The 24,669-nt window shown below is 40.5% G+C and overlaps 1 protein-coding gene across 2 annotated transcripts in view; it reads left to right on the forward strand.

The window, feature by feature from the left end:
- Positions 1–23,129, forward strand: part of bcar1 (BCAR1 scaffold protein, Cas family member) — a 96,205-nt gene extending 73,076 nt beyond the window's left edge. For both annotated transcript variants that reach the window (XM_073471446.1, XM_073471445.1), the window contains exons 3-8: positions 7,009–7,158; positions 11,818–11,913; positions 12,755–13,141; positions 14,649–15,530; positions 18,239–18,325; positions 21,541–23,129. In XM_073471446.1, the coding sequence (XP_073327547.1) occupies positions 7,009–7,158; positions 11,818–11,913; positions 12,755–13,141; positions 14,649–15,530; positions 18,239–18,325; positions 21,541–22,080 (2,142 nt within the window). In that variant the 3' untranslated portion in view covers positions 22,081–23,129. The remainder of the gene's footprint in view (positions 1–7,008; positions 7,159–11,817; positions 11,914–12,754; positions 13,142–14,648; positions 15,531–18,238; positions 18,326–21,540) is intronic.
- The last annotated feature ends 1,540 nt before the right edge of the window (positions 23,130–24,669 follow it).

Below are 24,669 nucleotides of genomic sequence, written 5' to 3' on the forward strand. Positions count from 1 at the left end.
GCAATTGAAAATGTCTGAAAATTGGGGAGACAAGAGGACGTGGTCAACCACCTCATACTAGTGACAGTAAATGATTGTTATTGCAATTGCTGTTGTAATTGTTTAACAAAGCACTGCCTGTACATGTGTTAAATGTCACACTAGACACCAATACTGTTGTGTTACACATCACACTGGTCACACCACTTTTGTTTCCACTGCCAAATGAAATCAACTGTTGATCAACATTGTTCATTGTAGAGTTGTCAGGCATCTAGTTTGAGGTGGTACATTGACTTAGTGGTTATAGTCTCTTTTCAGTAAGGTGTCCAGTTTGAAAAGTTTTTCACCACCTGTGACACACACACACACACACACACGATTGGTAATATAAACTGCAATAAAAGCAAGGAGAATTAACACATATGCACATCAAACTATATCTAAATTGATTCATATGAGAAGTGCACCATAGGCAAACGAACAGACTGTAACTTCTCAAATACTATACGGGAGATTTCAGTCAGAACTCCCTTCATGTTAATCTGTAGATAATTTAAAAGTGCTTTGTGTAACAATTTGTAGCAATTTACACGTATTAATCACTTTTTTATTGCCCACCATTTGATTTGTTAAAATTGTTAAATGCTGCTAGACTGCTGCTGGAAAAAGTGCTTTACAAAATCATATTTTAAGTCTGGCTGTAGTCCATAGGGCATTTCAAAATCGAGAAACAATCACAATTTAGATCAAGGATTCTTTTACTCTACTTTTTCATCACTAGTCCCTCACCCCTGAGGTAAATCGGTCCATCTGGATTTTGCCAGAATTGCCAGACAGCTAGTCTGAGCATGCACACATGGACAGAACACACACACAAACACACACACACACACACACACCAGTCATGCCATGTGGTGTTGGAATCCAGTTCAGTGGGGGTACACTGTGTTGGTGCTCTTCTGGAGACATGTCTCCCCCTGCTAATCTGTTAAGACCCCCTACACGGCCTCTTGGTGCCTGTGTGTGTGTGTGTGTTGCCACATGCCCCACATTGCTGGCATGGTATTCATAGGCTGTGGCTCCAACTCTCTCTCACTCATTCTTTCTCCTCTTAGCTGCTCTGTCTTTGTTTTTACTTCTTTGTCTTGCTGGGTTGTGTTCATGACCATCAGCGGTAACTCTATAACTTCTTAAAGGAGTTGTTAGTTACTTTAAATATCTATTGCAGTGCACCCATAAAGATACCTTTTCACCTGCCTGTAGTGGTGTTACATAGGTTTTGGTTTTATTTGATAATCTCTGTCTCTGAAATTTCTGTTACCATCAAATGAAATGAAGGTCAATTTACATTTTGTTAGTATTGCTCAAAGCATAGAAAAATTACAATAAACAATTTAGCAGCAACATCTCTCCCCAGAAATATGTCCAGGCTCTTCGGGATAATAGACCTAACTGTTTTTAGTAGAAATACTCCCAACCAAACCAGCCTGACAGTGTGTGGTGTGGATTATCCAGACTAAACTTTATGACTTCAGTAAGCAACGTCTTTAGAATTGAATGTGCTCTCTTGTATATGTGCCCATGCAACAGTGTAATTGTGTGAGGAAAACAGTGTAGAGGTGTTAATGTTTAGCTGTCAGACAATCAGCCAACAATCTAGGAAGACTATGTTTGGTCTCTCCTTGTAGCCAGTTGCCATTTGATAGTGGTTGGAGCTGATGGGACAAACTCAATGTGATTTTACAATTTCTGAAACATTTTTTTTAAAAAGGACATTAACAATTGGATATACAGTCCTGGGCAGCAGCAACTGAAATTAGTGTCATTGTGTGTGAAACTGTAGCATCAAAAAGTCTGATAGAGTACACTGTATATGTGCATACATACAGCTTATAAATGCATACATGGCTGTATACATGTATGCATATATGTATATTTATATCATGTACTATACACATAAAGTTGTGGTCAGATGTTGTAAAGAACATGTATATCACGGCAGTCTTCAGCTCCAGTGATTTCTACAGCTCTCATTTTTCTGTGATGTAATGAGAGGAACACAAACTACTTTGTCACAAAAACATTCATGAAGTTTGGTTCAGTGATGAATTTATTATAGGTCTTCTGAAAATATGACCAAATCTACTGGATCAAAAATATACACACAGTTATTCTAATAATTGGTTATATTCGGCCATTTTCACCTCAGTTAGGTGCTTTTTCTAGCCATCCACAAGCTTCTGGTCGTCCTCTGGCTGAATGTTTAACCACTCCTCTTGACAGAATCGGTGAAGTTTGCTGGCTTCCTGGCACGGACTTATTTCTTCTGCACAGTCCACATGTTCTGATGGGGTTCAAGTCAGGACTTCGTGAAGGCCACAAAGAGATTTGTAGATCCAAATGATCCAGTTTCTGTAGTGTTTCAAAGTTCCATGCACTGCCACTTTAAACACCTTTAGTCTAACCGTGATTTGATGCTGAAAAAGCCTCTCTTTGCTTAGAATAACAATTGGACTTCTGACACTTTGCTTAGTTCTGGTGCCATGTTTGCCACTATCGCAATGCTACTTAGTAAGCAATGATCTGCTCGAAATTTGAGGCTGCCATATTTCTAACAGGTAAACACAGGCTGCAAGTGAACAAGCCACTGATGAGTAAGCCAAATCCACCTGAGTGTCATTACATGCTTCAATTGAAGGGATATAAATAAAGGAAGTCAGGCCTATAAAGGTAATCGAACCACAAATTTGCATACATTTGTTGCTGACCTAGAAACAGAGCAGGATCTTAGATACATCTCCTTTATTATACTAACATAACTGTATTTTTAAGTGTTCCTGAATCCGCAAACTATGATTATTTCCAGGTTTGCCTCAGCATATAAAAGATTTTCAAGGTCTCACACTTTTAAACCCCACTGTATATCTATCTTTTTAATAGTATGTTATACCAAATCTTTCATTTTTGGAGTACATACAATTTTGGTCACTCTTCAAATAAAAAAACACAGGCAAAATGTCTTTCAAAGTAAGTCTACCCTATCAGTAGGCTAAACGAAAAATAAACTGATTCACGCTTACAAAATGTAAGTATATGAATAGTACAAAATCTCTTCTAGCCCTTGAGAAATGAAACAGTTTTCCTATATACATACCCTATTATTAGTAAAGCCTCTCCACTAAAACAGGCAGAAACAAAGCAGAGTGAGAGCACAGTATAGGATTAGGATCTGAGGCAGCCATGTCCCTCAGTTCAGAAAAAACACCAAACCATCCTACTGTAATTAGGCCTCTCTCTATTTATCCTTTTTTCTTTTTGAACTTCACATCTGTGCTTTAAGGATTTATTTTTCTCCGTTGCAACTTCATGTATAGAAAGTCTATTTCTCTCCCTGTGTAGTTACAGTGGTCATTTTGTGGCTGGAAGATTGGGCTTCATTTGAGAATGTCCTGTATTTACCAGCATGTACTACAGAGAATATTTTATCCTACTTTTTGTTTCTGGACCAAAGACTGCATCAGGTGTCTCTTTATCTGTCCTTCACAAAGCAGAGGAAAAGAGAGAAAGAAAAGGAGAAGAAGAGGGTGCTGCTGGGAAGGAGGTATGGATATTGCTTGGGGTAAAGGTCATCTGTTGAACAATGACTTGTGCTTGACGTCATAATACACATGGAACAAAAGAGTGAACATCCCAGCTTGTGCCACACACAGCCCTCTGTAATAGTGTGTGTGTGCATGTGTTCATAGAGAGGAATTCTCCTTCACTGAATCCTGTGTGTGACGGCATTTTCCTGCTGGTAGGTCAGAGAAGCTGCAGCTTTTATGAGGCCACTGATTTATTCTGAGAACACGACACAGAGATTTTTCTTTGGTGAGTATGTAGGTCACTAAATCTGAAAGTATACAGCCATCCTCAGGCTAGAGTTTTGTGATGAGACGTAAGAAACGAGGCGTAGAGTGATGGGAGGGTTGTATTATGTATTCAGCTTGTCAGAGCTTAAGAATCAATGCCATGACACTATATTTAACATAGCTGTCAGATACTGGTGCTATTACAAATGTATGTTTGTATACTGTACATTGAATGATAGAAATAGGAGAAAAAAATGTAATCTACAAAGAACTTTGAGCCATACTAACAATAAATGTATTCCTAAAATGAAATAACGATATATACATGTTGTCAAATCAGTCAACATACATATTTGATATTTACCTTTGCAGACATTAAAGGATGATGTCAGGTGTTTTTTTCATGGGTTGTTTATTTTCTGAATAAACAAAAGATAAATAAGAGAAAAATAAAGGACAGCACTTAATCGTAAAAAATGCTGATACTCTAATCAAGATTAGGTGTCAGTGCTGACGCTCTCTGACGACTTGCTGATGGAGGCTGGTGTTGCAGTAGACCTTGGGCACCTTGGTTTCTTCATGGCCCTGCCTGATTTATATGGATATGCTCTGCCATCCCTGTAGTCCAGAGCATCCCGACGATATTTGGCCATCTTGTGTTGTTCCATTCTCGTTTGTATGTCTCCACTTTTTTATTGCAGTCTTCTATGATGCACTTTTTCGCTGGAGACATTTCCTGGTGTAGAATGTCCACCAGGACACATGTGGAAGCACGTGTCTTGGCCAACTTATGCTATTCTGTTGTGAGATTTTGTTTTGTTTGTATGAGACCCTGCGTGGTCCTTTGCTCTCCTTCAAAAGGATACAGCTCCTCCTATTGGGGTAAATCTGTTGGATAACCTATAATCAGCACACCTGTGTAGTTTCACTGTGATTTTGACAGAATACACGCTGAAGAAGGGCGTCCTGCCCGAAACGTCTGTGTGGCAAGAATAAACAGTTTAATGAGATTGCTGTCCTTTTTTCTTCTCTTTATTCACTACAAGAGGGATTCTGCACCCTGTACTGAAGCCATGTACGGGAGGTGAGCACGTTGTTTCTTATTTGTTTATTTTCTGCCCATCTTGAGAAAACAAGGCACTCCTTTCTCATTAGGAATGATACAGTCTTTCTTTCGGTTCAGAATATAAGAGAAATGTGTCCACAGCATGTCTCTCTTTCTTCACACCTGCTGGTGAAGATGAGGCTGCCAGCAGCAGCTCAGCAGCAGTAGTTGGCTTTTTAAGCGAGCTGGATTTAGTAGTGGCTCTGACAATTTTATCTTGTTCACAAGTTATAGTGAAAGCTGTTATTTGCATGGGCACAGGACACGCTTTGAGGTGGCCAGGTGCTTTACTTGTCAATGTCCTTGTCAATATTTTTTCAATTACATTGCGGTTACTATTGAGTCATGAAATAAAAGGTTTTTTGATGGATACTCATAGTCAAAATTTTCAGCCACACACATATGCACAAACAGATCATTTTGTGTTAAGTGTGTCTATTCTCTGGGGTGGATGCAGACAGGTGATCAATAACATGGGTTATCTAACACAGGGCTGGGGATGGTGTGTATGTGTGTGTGTCTCTCTCTGCAGGACACATCTGGCACTTAGCAAAGTGTGATCAAAACTGTTGAAAGCAATGACAATGAAGATAGGGGTGTTTACGTGTGTGTGTGTGTGTGTGTGTGTGTGTGTGTGTGTGTGTGTGTGTGTGTGTGTGTGTGTGTGTGTGTGTGTGTGTGTGTGTGTGTGTGTGTGTGACAAAGACTGACAGAGAATTAAAGGGAAACCAAGACAGAAAAGTGAAATAAAGATGATTTCTCATCTTTTTAGGAATCTGTTCTTCTTACATCTGGAGGTAGAATTATTCCTCAAGAAGACATGTTTTTGTTCTAATTTCGGCTCCTGCTGTAAGAATAGAGAGAACATGTTATTAGGCAGGCGAGTTGAAGGCAGAGGGAAAGGGAGGAGACGGAGGCTGATTAGTACAGACAGGTTGTCGAATGGATGGTTTTATCATTTATCTCTGTGTGTCTCTCACACAGCGTACCTCTGACAGCTGGCGAGCTGAACAAATATTATCAGAGACTTTCCATTAATCAGGGCTAGCGCTGAGTGGGATTAAACAATGATTTGAATTACAAACACAGACAGACTGATATGGGATGTTAGATCTGATACTGATGATGACTATCTGCAGGTACACAGTATATTGTAATAACAGTATTTTATTGTAAATTATTCTATTGAATTATTTATATGTTTACATGTATGTAGCTCATATGATGACATTTGTTAAGGATTTTTTGCACCTATAGGCTTGGCTTTTGTTCTAGTACACAGCATGGACAATTGCCACAGAACTGATAGTATCCTGTGAGCTAGTTTATGTTGTGTTTTCACATATATGAAATATGGGGGGGCGGGGGGGACGCTAACGCTTTTAGCTTAGCAGCTACAGTGAAGATTTGGCTTGGATGTAAATATTGTCTTTGACAGAATGATGAAAGGATACAAAGAGAGCTAGCTGTGCTACGTGTGTAGTGTGTATGTTGTATACCACAGCTGTTGTGTTTTCCCAGGCCAGCTAGTTGACTCTGCACTCAAACCATATAATGCGAGTTTAAACAGGCACACAATAGGGCAGCCTGGTTCCCACGACAACTATGACAGGACCCCTGTTCTGTTTTTATTGCTTGTGTGTGTCTGTGTGTCAGCAGCTAATTTTGATGAGACTGAACAACCTTAAGTCTCTGTTCATGTAGTGTGAAGAAGCAATATATTTTAATTGAGAGGTTAAGAAGCCTTTTAATTTTAGACTGCCATGACAGGGTGGTGCATTGTGACCCTTGTGGATTTCCATAGTCATAAAAACACAGGCTTCATGACTTTTAGAGAAAGGGACCTTTAAGATTTAAGATAAGGGGTTCAATCTAGGTTTTGCTGTAATGTTTTTCTGTTAATAAATGTCAAGCTTTTCTCTCTCTGTTCATATGATAAGCAAATATTTCTTGAAGAGCTGATACCCATTATCTTCCCTTCATACTGATGTTTGTGGTGCTATAATACAGTATATCTTTGTGTTATTCTTGACTTTTACCTGCCTCTCTTCTCTGTGTTTATGTGTGCAGGTGGTAGTTCCTACTAGGGTTGGACAGGTGTATGTGTACGACTCAGTGAAACCAGGGCAGGACGAGTACGACGTCCCACCCAGACATCAGCCTCCGACCCAGCAGGACATATACGACGTGCCACCCACTCGCCAGCAATACAACACACAGGTCAGACTGCTTTGTGTGTGTGTGTGTGTGTGTGTGTGTGTGTGTGTGTGTGTGTGTGTGTGTGTGTGTGTGCGTGCGTGCGTGCGTGTGCGCGTGCGCGTGCGTGTGAGAGAGAGATAAACAGAGAGACTATGTGAGTGATTCTTCTGGCATGGATGCACTCCAGTCCATGTATCTGACATGATGGATAGGATTCTGTTTGACTGATCACATATCTATTGTATGATGTATTAGTGCCACATAAAGACCTGATTGAAGAAGAATGCTTTGCATAGAGATATCAAACTATAAAGCAAAGAATCTCTGCCTTTCTGTATGTTTTTTACATATCTGGAGCACTTTTCATCAAATCTACGTCACTTGGCAGGATTGTTGCTAAGGACCCAAGGAAGTACAGTGTTGAATTTGGTCCAATTTTCAATATTTGTACATTTTGAATAAACAGCAAACACCACTCTGTGCAGCAGTGGGGGCGGGGCTTCAGAATTCTGGCTTCATGGCTCTGCAGACCTTTCAAGCGGTGTCATTAGGGGAAGTAGATGTAAACAAAATGGAGATTAGTGTGGTGCAACAACTTGCTATAGTAACGTGTTACGCTGAGGAAAAAGCAAAAGCAGAAGGCTGAACTAGTCTGGGTGAGTGGGGAGACATGGTAAACACAGGTTTTCTATTCTTCAGAGGGAATTGGACGTGAGATTTTAAGTTTACTAGTACTAAGTAAGTATACTGTATACTATATATATGTCAGCCTCAAGGGCTACAATGTTTACAGTTGCTTGGCAGCTCCGGGATGCCTCTCTCATTGGTTGTTGTGGTCCAGCTTGGAAAGTACCGATGGAATTGTGCAGATTTTAAAGTTTAAATATCAAACACGTTTGATATAATCCGGGCAGGCCCCGATGAATCTGTGAGCAGTTGTTTTTAACGAGCAGTGCACTAGTTGTCTTAATTTTAAAGTTGTCTTAATTTTGCTTTCACAGTATTTCATGATTGCTTTGGCTCAGTTTTCACAACAGTGTTTCAATATGCAAATATCTTCATGCAACAAACCAACATGCCTATCTAAATGCTTGGCTTTTAAACCCAAGATGTTGTGCATAGATACATAGTGCAAAACAATGGATCACCAGCTCAGTCAGATAATAATACAGACAATAAATATTAAAATCACTGTAAATATGTTTGGTATGTGAATAAAAAGACAGACTTTGTTGTATATGGCACAGAAAACTTAAACCGATGCAGTGGGTAGTCATTCATTGGTCCTGGATTAATGTAAGAATTGTTGTGGTGTAAAATTCAACTCCACACTACATATACTACAACAATACTTATGGTATTACAGCAATTTGATAAATAATTTTTTTTTTTAAGTTTTCAAAAGAAATTCTTGCTCTACGTTATTTGAAATAAATATGTTTAAGTTTAACATTTGTATTTGGTATATTTATGTATTTGCGTATTTATTTGTATGTTCTTCAAAGAGCTTTGTGTACTGTTTTGATGAGAATAAGTTATGCTTTACAACAGTATTATATAATGACCATTTCATTTTTAAAATGGAGAAATTATTAAAATGTTGAACATATACAGCACTGTGATGCACTGAACTGAACTTTTGTACTGCATTTAGTGTTAAAGTTAAATCAATCATACAAAACTGAAGTTATAAGTCTGGTTATTCAAGGGAGTCATGTAACAGTCTGAGCAGTTGTAGCTGTAGAAGTAGATGTGTGTTGTGTGTATGTGCTTGATACTTAGTTAGAGGATATGTACAGTTACAAATGGTGGTGTGTCATATCCAAACATTGTCTTCTCATCCATATAAGTGTCGTGTAGAACGCAGACTCACACAGGTATTGTCTGGCAACAAGTAGTCTGTCTGTCTGCAGAATATTCATATTTGATGCAATGTAAAGTTCAATCTCTCCCTCTCTAAATATTAGGCTGTGTGTGTATACCTGCGTGTGCACATGTGTGTGTATATGTGCATGTGTGTGCCTGTGCCTGTGTCTGTGTCTGTGTGTGTGTGTGTGTGTGTGTGTGTGTGTGTGTGCCTTTATCCCACATACATGATCAGTTTATTTCTTTGTAATTCCACACATACTGTTCGCAATGTTTTTGGCTTAATAAGCTGCTACTTTGTGAACACACACGGTCAAGAGAATGTTGATGCTGACAAGCCAAGAGAGAAAGGTCACTCACATACAACCACAGCAAAACAAAAGCTGGAGTAGCAGGAGGGTGAAGAACAGGGGAAAATGAGCTGTAGGAGGAGGAAGGGGAGGAGCAATATGAGCACAGAAAGGAGTAAAGAAGGATAAATAGCCATAGCCATTGAGTCAACATTGAGTGAGACCAAATGTGCTGGGGGGTTTCTTTTTTTTTAAAAATTTCCCCAACTTTTTTTTTTAACATTTAGACCACAGAGCTGACAAAATGCTGTAGAATTAGATACAGACCTTCCTTTGTACTCCATATGCTGCTGCACTCCGTCACTCAAATGTGAAAACAGGGTCTTCTTACTTTTATCCAAAAGGGGGAACCATTGCCACCAACATCCCGCTTGTGGGCAAAAACATACTATATCCTTAGATATAAGAAGTACCATAGAGACTGAATGGAAAAGTTTAAAGGAGCTAAGCTCCTAAGGAAACAGGCCCTTGACAACTTCTGGGCCCTGGTGCGATGCACTGGTTGACATTACTTAGACTTCATGGCAGCTTTCTGACAAAATATAACATAATAAAGACATACAGTTGGAAGCGCCTGTGAGCACCATTGTTGGTTGCTGAATGATTGTGTGGCTGATGACCTTTCCAATGAACTTAGTTATGATAGCTAACAATAGTGATGATTGATTGATGAGCCCTCACAAATCAGCAAGAATAAAACTTCTACTCAATGCAATTACTGACACATTCTAGAAAGTTTATTTATTTCCAAAATTACAGTTCCAGCACAACATAATGTATGAAGGTTACCTTTTCTTGCATGTCCTGGCTAAAGTGAGGTGTTATTCTTGGTACAGTATTACAATAATTATTGACAACTGATGGGAAGATAAATTATCCTAACTTTGCAAGCAGCAAATAATGCAAAAAGAAATGAAAGGCCCTCTTAAGGGCTCATTAAGGTAATGAAAATACAATGACTCGGCCTCTGCGATAAAACAATAGCAATATTTATCGGTGATAGACAGGTCATTGATTGCAAAAAGAAATTAATTAGATAAATGTTCGATAGTTTCACATGTATGCATCACATGCAAACTGATGAAAAGCCTATTAGAATACGCCCCGGCTCATAAACAGCCTGTCATAGCCCTTGATAATGGAGCGAGCTACGAGTGAAATGCTAACAGCCAATCATCCAACAGGTGTGGAGTGCGGTTGCACCATCACCATGTGACTGACACCAACAGAAGAGTGTGGAGCGAGGCGTTATTATGGATCCCACCACAGTGTAGACCAGCCCCGCTCCCCCTGTAAACTGTTAGTTCACACACAACAACCTCTTCGGCCTCAAAATGTCTGCTGTGTGGGAGACATGGTAGATAGCTCTGACCATACCAAGTAATCTATCTCTCTCTTTTTCAAAGTTCTTCATACAGTCATCATTACCAACGTGCATCTTGACCAAGCAATTAATCTCACCTCTAAAACTAACTCAAACCACCAAAACACTTCATACATGTCCAAAAATAAGCTCATTCAACCATAACACTGGCATCCGTTTACTGGAGGATTGAGGGGAGTGAGTGTTAATGGTTGTACATTTCCTCAATAAGCTTACTATCTAGAAAGAGATGGTCATGTGACCAAAACCACACTGGTTCAAAGTCCTGGGACGGCTCGTTGCCCTCACTTTACCTCCTTTTTCCTCTGCTATTATCTGCTGTTTCTCCACCTCTCCTGTTTTCCTTGTCTTCCCTCCCTACCTTCGTTTCATACCCTTTCGTATTTATTCCTGCTTCTGTCCTCCTTCTCTCCTTTTCTCTTCTCCCCGCTACCTTTTTTCACTCTAACCCCTCTGCCTTTCTTTTTCTTTCCCTGCCTTTTCCCTCCTCCCTCTATCCTTCTGTCCTTCTGCACACCTTGTTTCTCCTCCTTTCCTCCTTTTCTTCTTTCTTGCCACCGTCTGCTATTTACCTCTTCATCCTCACTGTGGTGCTTTCCTTTTCAACCCTTTCCTCTTTCCCTCCCTCTAGACAAAGGCTCTCTCTCTCTCTCTGTGTGTGTGTGTGTGTGCGTGTGTGCGTGTGTGCGTGTGTGTGTGTGTGAAATACGATGGTGTTAAATTGAATTCTGTGTGGTATTCAGAAGGTCAGAAAAAATCTTAAATGTGACTTCGTGAACCCTGCAGACAGCCTGCTGTTGGAGGAGCTGGCTGTTGCCTTCAGACAGGTGGACCTCATAACAACCACTGATTGAATATGATTCTAGTGTGAGGTATGGGCCTTCCCTAATCAATGCTGTATTCTCTCTGATACAGCAGTCATTGCACTGATAGAGTGTGTGTGTGTGTGTGTGTGTGTGTGTGCGTGCGTGCGTGCGTGCGTGCGTGCGTGCGTGCGTGCGTGCGTGCGTGCGTGTGTGGTATGTGTCCAGTGTGATGTAACAACAAGTCATTTAAGTTATTCTTTTTCTCTGTGTTCAGGTGTATGACACCCCTCCCATGGTGGTGAAGGGGCCCTCTAGTGGTCAAGATATATATGACACCCCAGCAAGTACAGACAAGAACACCCAGCAGACAGTAAGTAAATTATGTGCTGTATATGTTTGGTCAATCTTACCACCTTTAGTTAATTTGGTTTTGTTTATGGTGAATGTTTTTTATAGAATGTATATCTGTAAATGCAACATATCAGACAAGAACAGAACAATATATATAGTCCTATATGTATGGTGCCATTGTAGAAGTGTTCAAAAATACTTAAATGCAATAGCAAAAATCAAGACAATTGCACAAAGCGGGATCAAATGTGTTAATGATAGTAACTGACTCATAAGTGCTCTAATTCAACTAATACAGTACGGCACAGTCCCAAAATATCATCATAGAAATATGCTCACTGTTCTGTATCAGTTAAACAGGTGTGATGTCTGTTGTTACAATCTTGATTATCTTAATTAGCATGCTAACATTTACTTTAATCATTCATCAAAAAGAACAGCTAAGACTGATGGGCATGTTGGGTTGGTCATTAACCAAAATATTGGACAAATTGAAACTTTGAACTGTTGATGTCTATAGAGGGTTCGATTACAGTGAGTAGCTGATTAGAGGCAGGTGAAATAACCTGTTGGTTTTGAATCAATCAAATAATTGGAATAGAGTCTGTGAAATTACAGAATTAACCCAGTATAATGTTGTGATTAAGACTGATCAGGTATAAATGACAGCAAAGACACAGCCATCAATGAACAATAGCCTAAAATTCCTTCAGACACTGTAAGTGTGTTGATCTGTCAGGCAAAGGCTGCAGAAAGAGGCCCTGTAACTGTGCTGTAAGCACTTTAATAGATGCATACAGTACAAACAAAACAATTCAATGAACAATCAAATAAATGCTTCTCTCCCTCTCTCTCTACAGGTCTATGACTTCCCTCCGTCTGTCAGTAAAGATGTCCCTGATGCTCAGCCAATCAGAGAGGAGACCTACGATGTACCACCCCACTTTGCCAAACTCAAGCCACAAGTCCCCGTCCCTCTTGGCCAGTACCTTCCCAACAATCTCAACGACGACGATGAGCCGCCGATTCCAGAGGATGTGTATGACATCCCACCCTCCATCCAAACTGACAAGCATTACCATGGAGACAGAAGTGGAACCAGTCAGGCCCCCCAGGAGATCTATGACATCCCGGCCAGCCTGCGGACCGGAGGTCACCCCACCCAGGATGTCTATGACTTCCCTCGGGAACGAGAGGAAAAAGGAGGAGAGAGGAGAGACCACTATGTCTATGATGTCCCACCACAGGTAGGAGAGTGTAAGGGGCAGTCCCGCTTTCTGGGAAAGATGTTTGTTAGCCGAGACTGAGATATGAAGATTCATATCAGTTATGTCTCTGTGCATCCAGTGTAGTGACAGGTCTTGTTTGAGTCAAGTCATTTTAGTCTGGTTTATGTGAATAAACTTTTACTATGATGTTCAAGTGTTCTGAGCCTCCAGCTGTCACCATTTTAATGTGTACAGTTACCATGGTTACAGGTTTTGTTTCTCCTCTTTAATGACTTTAGAGGAAGAGGCACTGTCATAGCTGTAAAGGTTGTCACACATGTCACTCTGCTCTGTGGTAACACAACACACTCCCTCTCCTTAGTAAATCAGGTGGTACTTCCTCTGTGTTTGAACCATGTGTAATGTTGTTACAATAAAGTTGGCTCACCTTTTATGAATGTCTGGTGGTGTACAGGCTAGCTTGTTTTTATGTTTTGTCCCTGCAGTAAAATTGCCAGTTCTTGTCTAAATTGTCTAATCTGTTTTCCGGTAACATGCTGCCAGCATTACGACATTACACAAATGTTCATTTGTCCATCTTTCCATCTTTCAGCTAGTCCTGAAGTTTTTAATTGTTGACAAAAATTGGAATCATTTATAAAAGTTACTTTCAATAGAACTGCAAGAGGAATTTGTGCTTCAACAATGGGATTCTCAGTGGAGTTCTAGAAACAAAAATCCAGTGAGCGTATCCAAAAACCTGATAGGTTGCACAAATGTCCAAGTCAAGTCAAAATTTAAGGAGAAAATACGCAAATTTCACTTGTGATCTCAGCCAGATTTCATCCTCCTTGACATGGAAATTTAAAGCATGCTTGCCTTTCATGTTTTTTGGATTACGCTTAATTTTTTATAGATTTTGACTTTTTTTGTTGTGAAAATTATTCATTTTTCATTCATTCATCAATTCAGTCATTAGCAAATACTTTAAATCAGACCTATTCAGCTGGCGGCCCATGGGCCAAATGCGGCCCTTTAAAAACCTAATTACAGCCCTTTCATCATTTTGTTGGGAGGTTAATGAGCACATGTATTAGTTCTGTCTGTTGCTAAACATAAATATTCTGTTGATTTCATAAAAAAAAATTAACACTGGCTGTTTTGCAGAGGGAATTTATGAGAATCAAACTGACAGCCTACTTCTTCACAACTTTTTTCACGTACTTTTGTAAATATGTTTTTCTTTTCAATTGTGAAAACTAATAAACAAAACAGAGAAAAAAAAGTGCCTTATTTCAACACCTTTAAATTCTGAGCTTGACAGGTCAGACATAGGGAAAGTAAAAGCCCGGCCCCCGGCATTTCAGTTTTTTTCAAATCTGGCCCTTTTAAGGAAGTAGTTGAATAGGCGTGCTTTAAATCATCATTTACTGACGAAAATATTACTTCTAGCAAACATTAAAACAGGAAACAAGGAGAAACTGCTCTGCGTATGTGCATACTGCCTTAATCCACAGTCTCAAAGTAATGATGTCTCTTTTTCCAGGTTGTGCGTGATGCTCAGTCCACCAGTGAGGAGCTGACCATGTCCTTCAAGCGGCTGTCTGCCTCGAGTACAGGAAGCACACGTAGCAACCACTCTGCTTCATCATTAGACATGGTCCCTGTACGCGATACATCCTCTTCCTCCTCACTTTCTGCTCCTGGCCCTATTCCAGGGAAACCCCTCATCTTGGACCTGGAGCAGGCCATGGAGCGCCTGTCTCGCCTTCAGCAAGCTGTTGAGTCCAGCGTTTCCCTCATGATGTCATTCATCACAGGTAATTGGAGAAGCCCTGCTCATCTGGAAGGGAACCTGCTGGCCATTCATCAGGCTGCTGACCGGGTGCGTGCCACGGTCCGAGACTTCCTAGAATTTGCCCGGGGTGCTGTGGCGAATGCTGCCCAGGCCACAGACCGTTCTCTGCAGACCAAACTGGGCCGTCAAGTGGGGAAGATGGAGGAGGTCTTCCAGAGTTTGATTCGACACAGTCAGAGCTTAGACGCCATTTCCTGGTCACACACAGCGCTTACAGCACCGCCGGCAGGAGGAGATGACTTAGATCGACTAATCATGACTGCACGAGGCATCCCAGACGACGCCAAACAGCTTGCCTCCTTTCTCCACGGTAACGCCTCGCTGCTCTTTAAACGGACCAACCGGCAGCAACAGCAGCTGCCACTTCCTCCAATCCCAGGGGAGATTAGCTGTCAGATTACAGGATCAGGAAGTGGGAGCTATCAGGGAGGGGAGAAGGTGAACATTCAGTCGCGTCCCCTCCCTTCTCCACCAAAGTTTACAGCTGCAGAGGAAGAGGAAGGTGTGGACAGGCCGTATGAGACCACAGAGGAAGGCTGGATGGAGGATTATGACTATGTACATTTACAGGTACACACACACACACACACACAGACAGAGAAGTTTTTTATATAGTTGTGAGGACATTTCATTGACTCACAAGTTAGGTAGAAACTCAAATATGATATTAGAATAAACATGAATTAAATTAACACTTAATGCTTGTGGCTGGTACTACAGAAGTGTTGAGGAACAATGTGAAGAAGAATGAAGAGTGGAACACGTATGAGATAGATTGTGGTCATTGAAAAGTATGGAAGAGGGACGGTATTGGTGTTATTTTAGTTCAAGCAATGGATTTTTATTTAGTTTCAGCCTTTTGGTGAAAATTACTAGCTTTGGATATTTCTATTCATTTGGAAATTAATGCTTATTAGGGCCCAAGCGCTTGTCAGCGCGAGGACCTATTGTATCTATAAGGATTATTGTTTTCCTTCCAAACGACTGCATATTTGGCGGCCTGAACATACCCCAAAACTCACCAAACTCGGAACATACATCACATTTGTGTGCCGCTATTAGAATTCAACATGATTGTGGGTAGGCGTGGCCAGGGGACTCCATAGCGCCACCTAACGTCGAAAAATTTGCGCGCAAATCATTTTTGATCGTCATGAAATTCACAGGACTCATAGGTCTCATCGATCTAGCCACAAATTTGTTTTATTGGAATTTTTGCCGCAACAGGAAGTCGGCCATCTTGAATGGCGTGCGGTGAGGCCAACACTGTTTAGAGGACTTTAGACTTCGCAGACTCACCAAATTTGGCACGTAGCTTCTAACCCATGAGTATGTTAATTTGATACCACAACTGCCCTCAGGTGCGGCACAACAGCTCAGTAGCGCCCCCTAATGGCTTTTCCCATTTGGTACGTACAGACAAACTCCTACAAACACCAAATTTGGCAGATCCATCACCAGTCACGAGCATTGATATCTGATATGGGTCTGGACCTTTAAAGTGCAAAGATGGGACCACAGCGCCCCCACGAGGATTGAAAAGGGTGCTTAAGCTTGAAGCGCTGCCTCCTACATGCACAAACATGAACGAAATTTGATATGGATATGTATCATGACCAGACGCACAAAACAATAATCAACACCCATACCCTCAGTCCAACAGGAAGTCCGCCATTTTGATTCGAAGTTGAGATTTCGCCACCGTTTTGACCCATTTCCCGCCTCGTACTTTAACGAACTCGTCCTACAGATTTAACACCACAGACTTCACATTCACTCAGGATCATCCTCAGACCTTGAAGATGAAAAGTTATCAAAAGCTTTCGCCTCCGTTGTACCTGGTGGTCGTGGCAGTGCGGTCAATTTCGATCCTTCACCATAAAGCAGGAAGCCCTTATAACTTCAACATACAATTTCCCATCTACACCAAATTGGTCACACATGTAGAGTGGTTCGGCCTGAATATATCTATGCATTAATACTGTGTTAAGTGAAAAGATGGCTCTATAGCGCCCCCTGGAATATTTCTAATTTGAAGCCCCACCTCCTACATGCTCATACATGAACACATATGTGAACACGGTATGCATATGTATCATGACCAGACGCACAAAATACCCCCAGGCACCAAAACCCTCAGTTCAACAGGAAGTCGGCTGTTTTCATTCAAAGTCGATCCTTTGCCATAAGCAGGAAGTCCTTATAACTTGAATATACAATTTCCCATCTACACCAAATTCGTCACACATGGAGAGGGGTTCGCCCTGAATACGACTATGCATCAATACTGTGTCATATCCATAGCGCCACCCACTGGATACAGGAAGTCACTGCAAATTTCACTGTTGTGTTTTGGGTACCATGTATCCTATTTAGGTAGGATGCGTGCCCTCCGACGGCGCCACAGCCCGACGTACGTGGGTCGAGGGCCTGTTCATCACTGCTTGCAGTTTTAATTTTTTTGTTTTGCATTTTTTAAATATCTTCGGTGCATTCTGATGCTACAGTTACATGCCTTCAGGAAATTAAATGACACTTTGAATGAAAACAGTACATCAATAATTTGTCCATTTGTCCATCTTTACTTCACATATTTTTGACACAATTATTTAGTAATTAGTAGTGATAACACTGCCTGCCTGAACTACAATGATGCTCCATACCATCTAGTCAGTCAGGAATCACCACTCCTGATACTGATACTGTACATGAAAGTATGTGGATGTTGTGTTTTCACCACAGAATGGTGGCAAGCTTTGTCATAATCTAGTCAGGTCTGTTGATGTAACTGTATATGAATGCCAGAGCAAATTCAAACTCAACTGACTGACTCCGTGTTAAGTCTGATACAAGTGTAAATCACAGTATTTGGAAAATGCATAGGCAAGGCAAAGGGGTCATAGTGTCACTACCAAGCAGCAACCTCCAGGGCTGAAAAATCAAACCACTGCAGTACCTAAAACTGCAGTTCCTTGAATGGCCACTGACGCAGCAGAAATAAGCATGTTTACAGCCTTGTACAAATCCCTATAGCCAAGTTTATAAATAAAACAAAAACTGGTGAATTCAGCTGCATGTGTCTATGTGTGTGTGGGGGTGTGTGTATGTGAGTGCATGTGAGGAGATAGTTCCATCAGAATTGCAGTTTCTGTTTGTCACCACTAGAGGGAGACAGCTGTATTTTACTTCTGATACTCAGACAAAGAAGTGTTTAAAATAAATCATGTAAGTAAATACAGGTGGTGTAATAATTGTGTGGCTGTGTGTTGGTCTGTCAGGGGAAGGAAGAGTTTGAGAAGAACCAAAGACAGCTGCTGGAGAAAGGCAACATCATCAGACACAAGACACAACTGGAACAACAACAAGTGAGTGTGTGTGTGTGTGTGTGTGTGTGTGTGTGTGTGTGTGTGTGTGTGTGTGTGTGTGATTATGTTTAAGACAGATGGCAGTAAAAATGAGTTCTCTGTGACTTATTCAAAACTCTGAAAAAAATCCTGCTGTAAAAGAGGCATATAAAGCTCCATACACCTCCAGAGTTTGATCATGATTTCCATGGGTTTATAACTGTGTTTGACCCCTTTTAGATTAAATATAAACACTCAAATCACCACAAAAATGTTTTAGGCACTGGGCTAAAAGTTTTCCAATTCACTTTTGGCCTCTGATATTAGCCTGGCAAAGCCATCCTTTTATCCTTTTTTTCTCCTCTTTTCCAATAATTCATTTTGGCTTGTCATACTGGAAGAATGTGACAAATGTTCTGGGACATTTCATTTAAGTGTTAGATAAGACACAGGTTAAGCAGTTGATAAATTGTCGTTCATCTCAGGTGTAACTATTTTCATCTTTTTTTTTTTTAAAGTATACTTTTTTATTTTGCTTTGGAACCATTGAACATACAAATCCCCACTTTAAAAGTTGAAGGCCATACAAAGTATAATATTCCAGATTTGACATTTGTAATAAACAATAAAAACAGTATAAACAAAGTCTTATCAACTGAAAAAAAGAATAAAACAACAATTGAGGAAAAAACAGAAAAAAGGGGGAAAAAGGCACTCAAACACAAAGTAAAAAAGTGTATAAGTTTAATAAAGAGAGCAGTGTGGATGCCTAAAAACCCTTGTATATGAGCCAGTTGTAACTACAGAGGGTCACTCTGTCTTCTGTTTGTATCAACAAGCATAATCAATATGATTAAAGAGTAAGTGGAAGGCTAGCAGTGAAGAAGTTTTCCTAGTTCTTGATATATCAGTTTCTAGTCTGATTAAATTAATTTATAAAAGGCAGCCATATTTTGTAGAATTTACCCTCTTGTCCTTTTAATGAGATTTTTTAGATCAAAATGCATCATCACTTCTCTCATGCAGTTTGGGGTGTCGCCTTTTTCCAGTTAAGCAGTATTAATCTGCGCGCCAGGAGACTAACAAAAATTATCACATCGCTCTCAGACCTCGTTTTAACCACCTTAGGATCTGTTACACCAAAAATGGCTGTTAGATTTTAAATAGAAGTGTGGATTTAGACCCTCTTAGATTGAGTAAGGAAAATACTTACAGTAGTTTATCAGACTGGGACAGCTCCCAAAACATGTGTGTCAGTGATGCTGGTTCAAGCCTACAATGTTCGCATTAGGGATCAATATTCAGGAATATTCTGTTAAGCTTTTGTTTAGACCAGTGTAGTGTGTGTGACACTTTAAATGTTATGAGGCCATGTCTGGCACACACAGATGAAGAATGTATCAGGTCCAGTGCCTCCTCCCACTGCCTTTCTCAAATCTCTATTCCTTGTTCTTCCTGCCATTTAAGTCTCAGATGTTGCATGGTGCTAGTAGATGACAGCCGAGACAGCTTTTTATATATAGGTGACATGCCCAAGTGGATCATTCAAGAGAAGTGTAGCCATCAAGACTGATCGGGGCCATGAGAACACAATGCGTCGATTTGTTTAACAAAGCTTCGTGCTTGTTAATTACTTGTGAATGAGGCAGATTATATTTCCTTTGAAGTTGCTCAAAAGGTAGAAATAAATCATTTATAAATAGCTCCATGAAATTGCATACTCCTTTCTCATACCATTCATCAAATACAGTGTTGTTAAACAACAGTATAAAAGAATAATAATGGGGGCCAGTAAGGAGCTGGAATGCCAGCCATAAACTTTTCTTATCTGAATCCAGATCCTTAGAGAGCAGGAGACCACCGGATTAGAAATAGAGTTAGGTGACTACGTAGATAAGGCTGAGAAGAGCAGTGCTGGTAAGGAAGAAGGAGTGCAGCAGACCCTTTCCATGTTCATCCAAGAGGGGAATTGTTTCTGTGTCCAATATGAGATATTCTGTTAGTTACTCAACCGGTAGTAAAGCTAAAAAGTGGTAAACACATCCCACCTGTTGATTTAGGTCTCTGTAAAAACACTTTCCTTATCCTTGGTGTTTTACCATTTCAGATAAATAAAGGATTTTCTAAGATATAATTGAATGCATTGAAATAAAAATAAAAATTTGGGAAGAACAGTCATCTTAATTTTATTCACTGGCCCCACTAGTGATACAGGGAGGTGAGACCATCTCTGCAGATCATTTGTAATATCTGTTTTAGTCCCTTCATGTTATTTCAGTCTTAATTTACTGGTATGAATCAGCAATCTCAGCTTTAATCTCCACCAGCAACGCTACTGTGGATGCTTGTAGTTCTGCCTGCGGCGTCTGCAACAAGACTGTGGCCTCGGGGTTATCCACCATCTTGGGACTGCCAACGGTGGAAGGGGTGATCGATTTCTGAGCTTGTAGAGTTTTACACTATCGCACATTTACTCATATCAACATCTTGTTTCACCCCAGTTACTCAGTTGTTGATGGTCCAAAAGCTAATTATATTAATGAGAAAGTCATTGCTGCAGCCTCTGTTTGCTCCATCAGAGGTTCTTGCCAGACTCTTATTTTCATGAATTAAAGGTCCAGTGTGTAGACTTTAGTGGAACCTCTGTCTCACCCTTATCTATGGTGCCAGCTAAAAACATGCAAAAACACATGAGGCCCTCTGTAGAGCCAGTGTGTAATTTGTCCGTTCTGGGCTACTGTAGAAACAGGGCAGTGCAACATGGTGGACTCTCCCTTTGTTGATATAAAAGGCTCATTCTAAAGTAACAAAAACACTCTTAGTTTGAGGTACACTACACTAATGAAGACATTATTATGAATATTATTATATTTAATTTCTTCCCCTAAATCTCCCTAAATACTACACACTGGATCTTTTCATATAGAGATTATTTATTTGATTAATCAATTAATAGTTTAATCTATAAAATGTCACCAAAAAAAAGGTGAAAGATTCAGAACAACAGTCTAAAACAAAAAAATATTAACTGTAGAATCATCTAAAACAGAGACAAGCAGCAAATCCTGAGGTTTGAGAGGCTGGAACCAGAGAGTGTTTACCTGATATATGACTTAAAACTAAAAACTAAATCACATTTATTGCAGATTATTTATCGATCGACTAATTAGTTAATGATTGCAGCTCTAAAAGTATTATTATGAAGTATTAACTGTGTCCTTCCTCTTCTCCTCCAGATTAAACAGTTTGAGCGGCTAGAGCAAGAAGTCAGCCGGCCAATCAACAATGATATGACAGGCTGGGTCCCGTCCCCACAACACCCTCAGCTTGCCCAGAACGGCTCTGGAGGACCCTCCTCCTCCTCCAAACTGTGCCATGGTGACCGGCAGCTCCTCCTCTTCTACCAGGAGCAATGCGAGCAGAATGTCACTACAGTGACCAATGCCATCGACGCCTTCTTCACTGCCATCAACTCCAACCAACCACCCAAGATCTTTGTGGCGCACAGCAAGTTTGTCATTCTCAGTGCACACAAGCTGGTGTTCATTGGTGACACGCTGTCACGCCAGGCCAAGTGTCCCGAGGTGAGGGCCCGGGTGGCCCAGAGCAGCAACACCCTCTGCGAAAAACTCAAAGACATCGTGATCAGTACAAAGACAGCAGCGCTTCAGTATCCTTCCCCTGGAGCAGCCAGAGAAATGACTGAGAGGGTGAGGGAGCTGGCAGGGTGTACGCAGCAGTTCAGGATGGTGCTGGGACAGCTGCTGGTGATGTAGTGGGGGTGAGGGTGACACAAACTGAGATGTACCAGGAACAAGGGGCAGTAAACCCTCCGTGTAACAAGAGGTGTATGGCCCTGGACACCCTTGCAGCACGGGGTAGGAGAACCTGGACCCCCTGGAGCACAGAGTGATGCAGGAAACCCTGTACACCCTTCCAGTGTGAGGTCGGAGACTCTGTGTGCCTCGACAGGGTGAGGCTTTACTCCCTGCACCCCTGACATTTACATGGGAAACCTCGGTGGCCCTGGATCCTGGGGGTCTGGGACCCTGTCTGGGAACGGGTACACTGACCTCACATCCATCCTCTGCGCCCTCCCTACCTCACCTTTCACTGGGACCATTCCACCACTCCTCTGTGCGCTTTTTATGGTAGACAAGCTAAAAGGAACATTTATCTTCAGTGGGCTGGGCCAATGGTTGTAAAATAATCATTGTAAATATTTAAGTTACCTATTTAGTCAGAAAACCAGAAAGAAAAAAGACCTCCCAGTATATAAATATAAATATATGGTTCTTTTTTCTGAAAGAAGAAAGAAAAGATGAAAACAAAAGTGTAGTTTTTAGACAATATCAATAATTGTTATTATTATTGCTATCCAGTATAATTATGCCTCTGATTCTTGATCCTTGTATCATTATTGTTATGGATGTGTAAATTCCAGATGATATGTATGACTGTATGTTATAGTACGTCTATGCTCTTCTCCATCCCTGACAAAGACACACTTTCCAAAAACAAACACTGGAGCACACACCCATACACCTTGCCACGTTGCCTCTGTGTTGAAGCAGTATGTTTCCGCCTGTGGCTCAATAAGTTGTCCACATTGATTTTAGTCCACCAGTGCAGGCAACAATGCTGCCACAAGATGTCCACATAACTGTCCAGTTGCAGTTTTTAAAAATGATCTCAGTGCCATCTCAGTTGCTTTTTTGGAAAACTATACGTAGGTTGTTTTGTAACAGGCATGTATTGGAGAAAAGGAGTGTAAAAGGTTAAAAAATACAAATGAAATTAAATCTACTTTTCCTCTTTTCTCTGACACTGTTATATTGTGTTTTTTTTAAATATTCAGAAATTATTTTAAATGTCAATGAATCATGAAATTATCACCTAGAGACGGTGTGTAGGGCACTTGCCCTGTGTTTTGCCCTAATTTCATAACCATCATGTTTCAAGATACTGTACCTGTAGTCTCAATGGTAAGTGGTGATCAGTCTACTGACTTTGCTTTCAGAATATTGTCAAATTTAATTTATATTGCAGCAAGAAAAGCAAAAGAGCGCAAAATCATGGGATAAAAAATGAAGCCAAATTATTTAGATGTGGCAACAGTTTTAAATGAAACATGGACCAGATAGATTCCAACAGTATTACAGGAAAACCACGGCTTATTAAAAATGGGGTTTTACTTTTGAGTGTGTGTGTGTGTGTGTGTGTGTGTGTGTGTGTGTGTGTGTGTGTGTGTGTGTGTGTGATTATGGCAAAATAAGTGACTTTTTTGAAAACATCTGGAAGTTCACATACATGACCAGCAGTGCTAAAATAGTATTTTACCACCAGCTATTAGCTTGCAATAAGCCTACTGGCTGAAATTAATGTTTGGTCATTAAACATACAAGATATTAAATACAACATATTAGATGTAAAAATAAACACTACTGACATGCAATCAAGTTGCATTCACCTGTTTTTGTTTGTTTGTTTGAGCCTCTTGGAAGTTGTGGAGGAACTCCAGAACAAGCATTAAAAATGACGCACTGGACATATTTAGGCCTTATAAAGTTCCTTTGTCTAATGTGTTAGCACACAGATGGCTAGTTAGACATCACCAATAACATTCATTTGGAGTTATGTCTGTTTCCACCTGATGTCCAGTAATCACTCTCTTTTAGCTCTGTTTTATTCTCTACCAACTCCTGAGAATATTATCTGTCTGTCTTTAGCTGCTAAATGCTGCACTGTGTTCACCAGCTAGTCTCTATCTTTTTGGTTCTGGGCGGGTAGTGAACAGTGGGTTTATCAGTTATTTTTCACTAAAAAACAGCTGCTTGCTTCTGCAGCTGCTGGAAACAAGACTGATGAGAGCTCTGAGACTGTACCAAATGAGTAAAATTGTGAGCGGTTAAATGAAACCAATGGGCTGAAAAATGCTCAAACGTGCTGAGGGTACCTGCAGAGTGTGGTGATAGTTCTTAGTGGGTTCATCACTATAAACACCCCATTTTACAAAACACATTGCTCATATAAAAGTGTTGATTAATGCTATCTCAAGAGTGACATAATTTGAGCAATCTCTGGTTGTGCTTTGGGACTGCAGATTTTCAGTGGAAGCGTTGCATTACAAATTTTGAACACGAGTTATGAACATAATGAGATCAAAACAAGTTGTAGTTTAATCAGGAGAGACGCATGTTGAATGAATGATAAAAAATAATTTATTGCCATCTGCACAATAGAGAATGTGAAAGTCTTTGGCAGTTAGACTCCATTCTTCTGTCATCATATTGGAGGAAGTGGTGAAGCTGAGCGTAGTATAGGAAAAAACTAATTTGATGGATATTGATCTTTACCTCACAGGT

The sequence above is a fragment of the Pagrus major genome, chromosome 8 (genome assembly GCF_040436345.1).
Source record: "Pagrus major chromosome 8, Pma_NU_1.0".
In the NCBI taxonomy this organism is placed as follows: domain Eukaryota; kingdom Metazoa; phylum Chordata; class Actinopteri; order Spariformes; family Sparidae; genus Pagrus; species Pagrus major.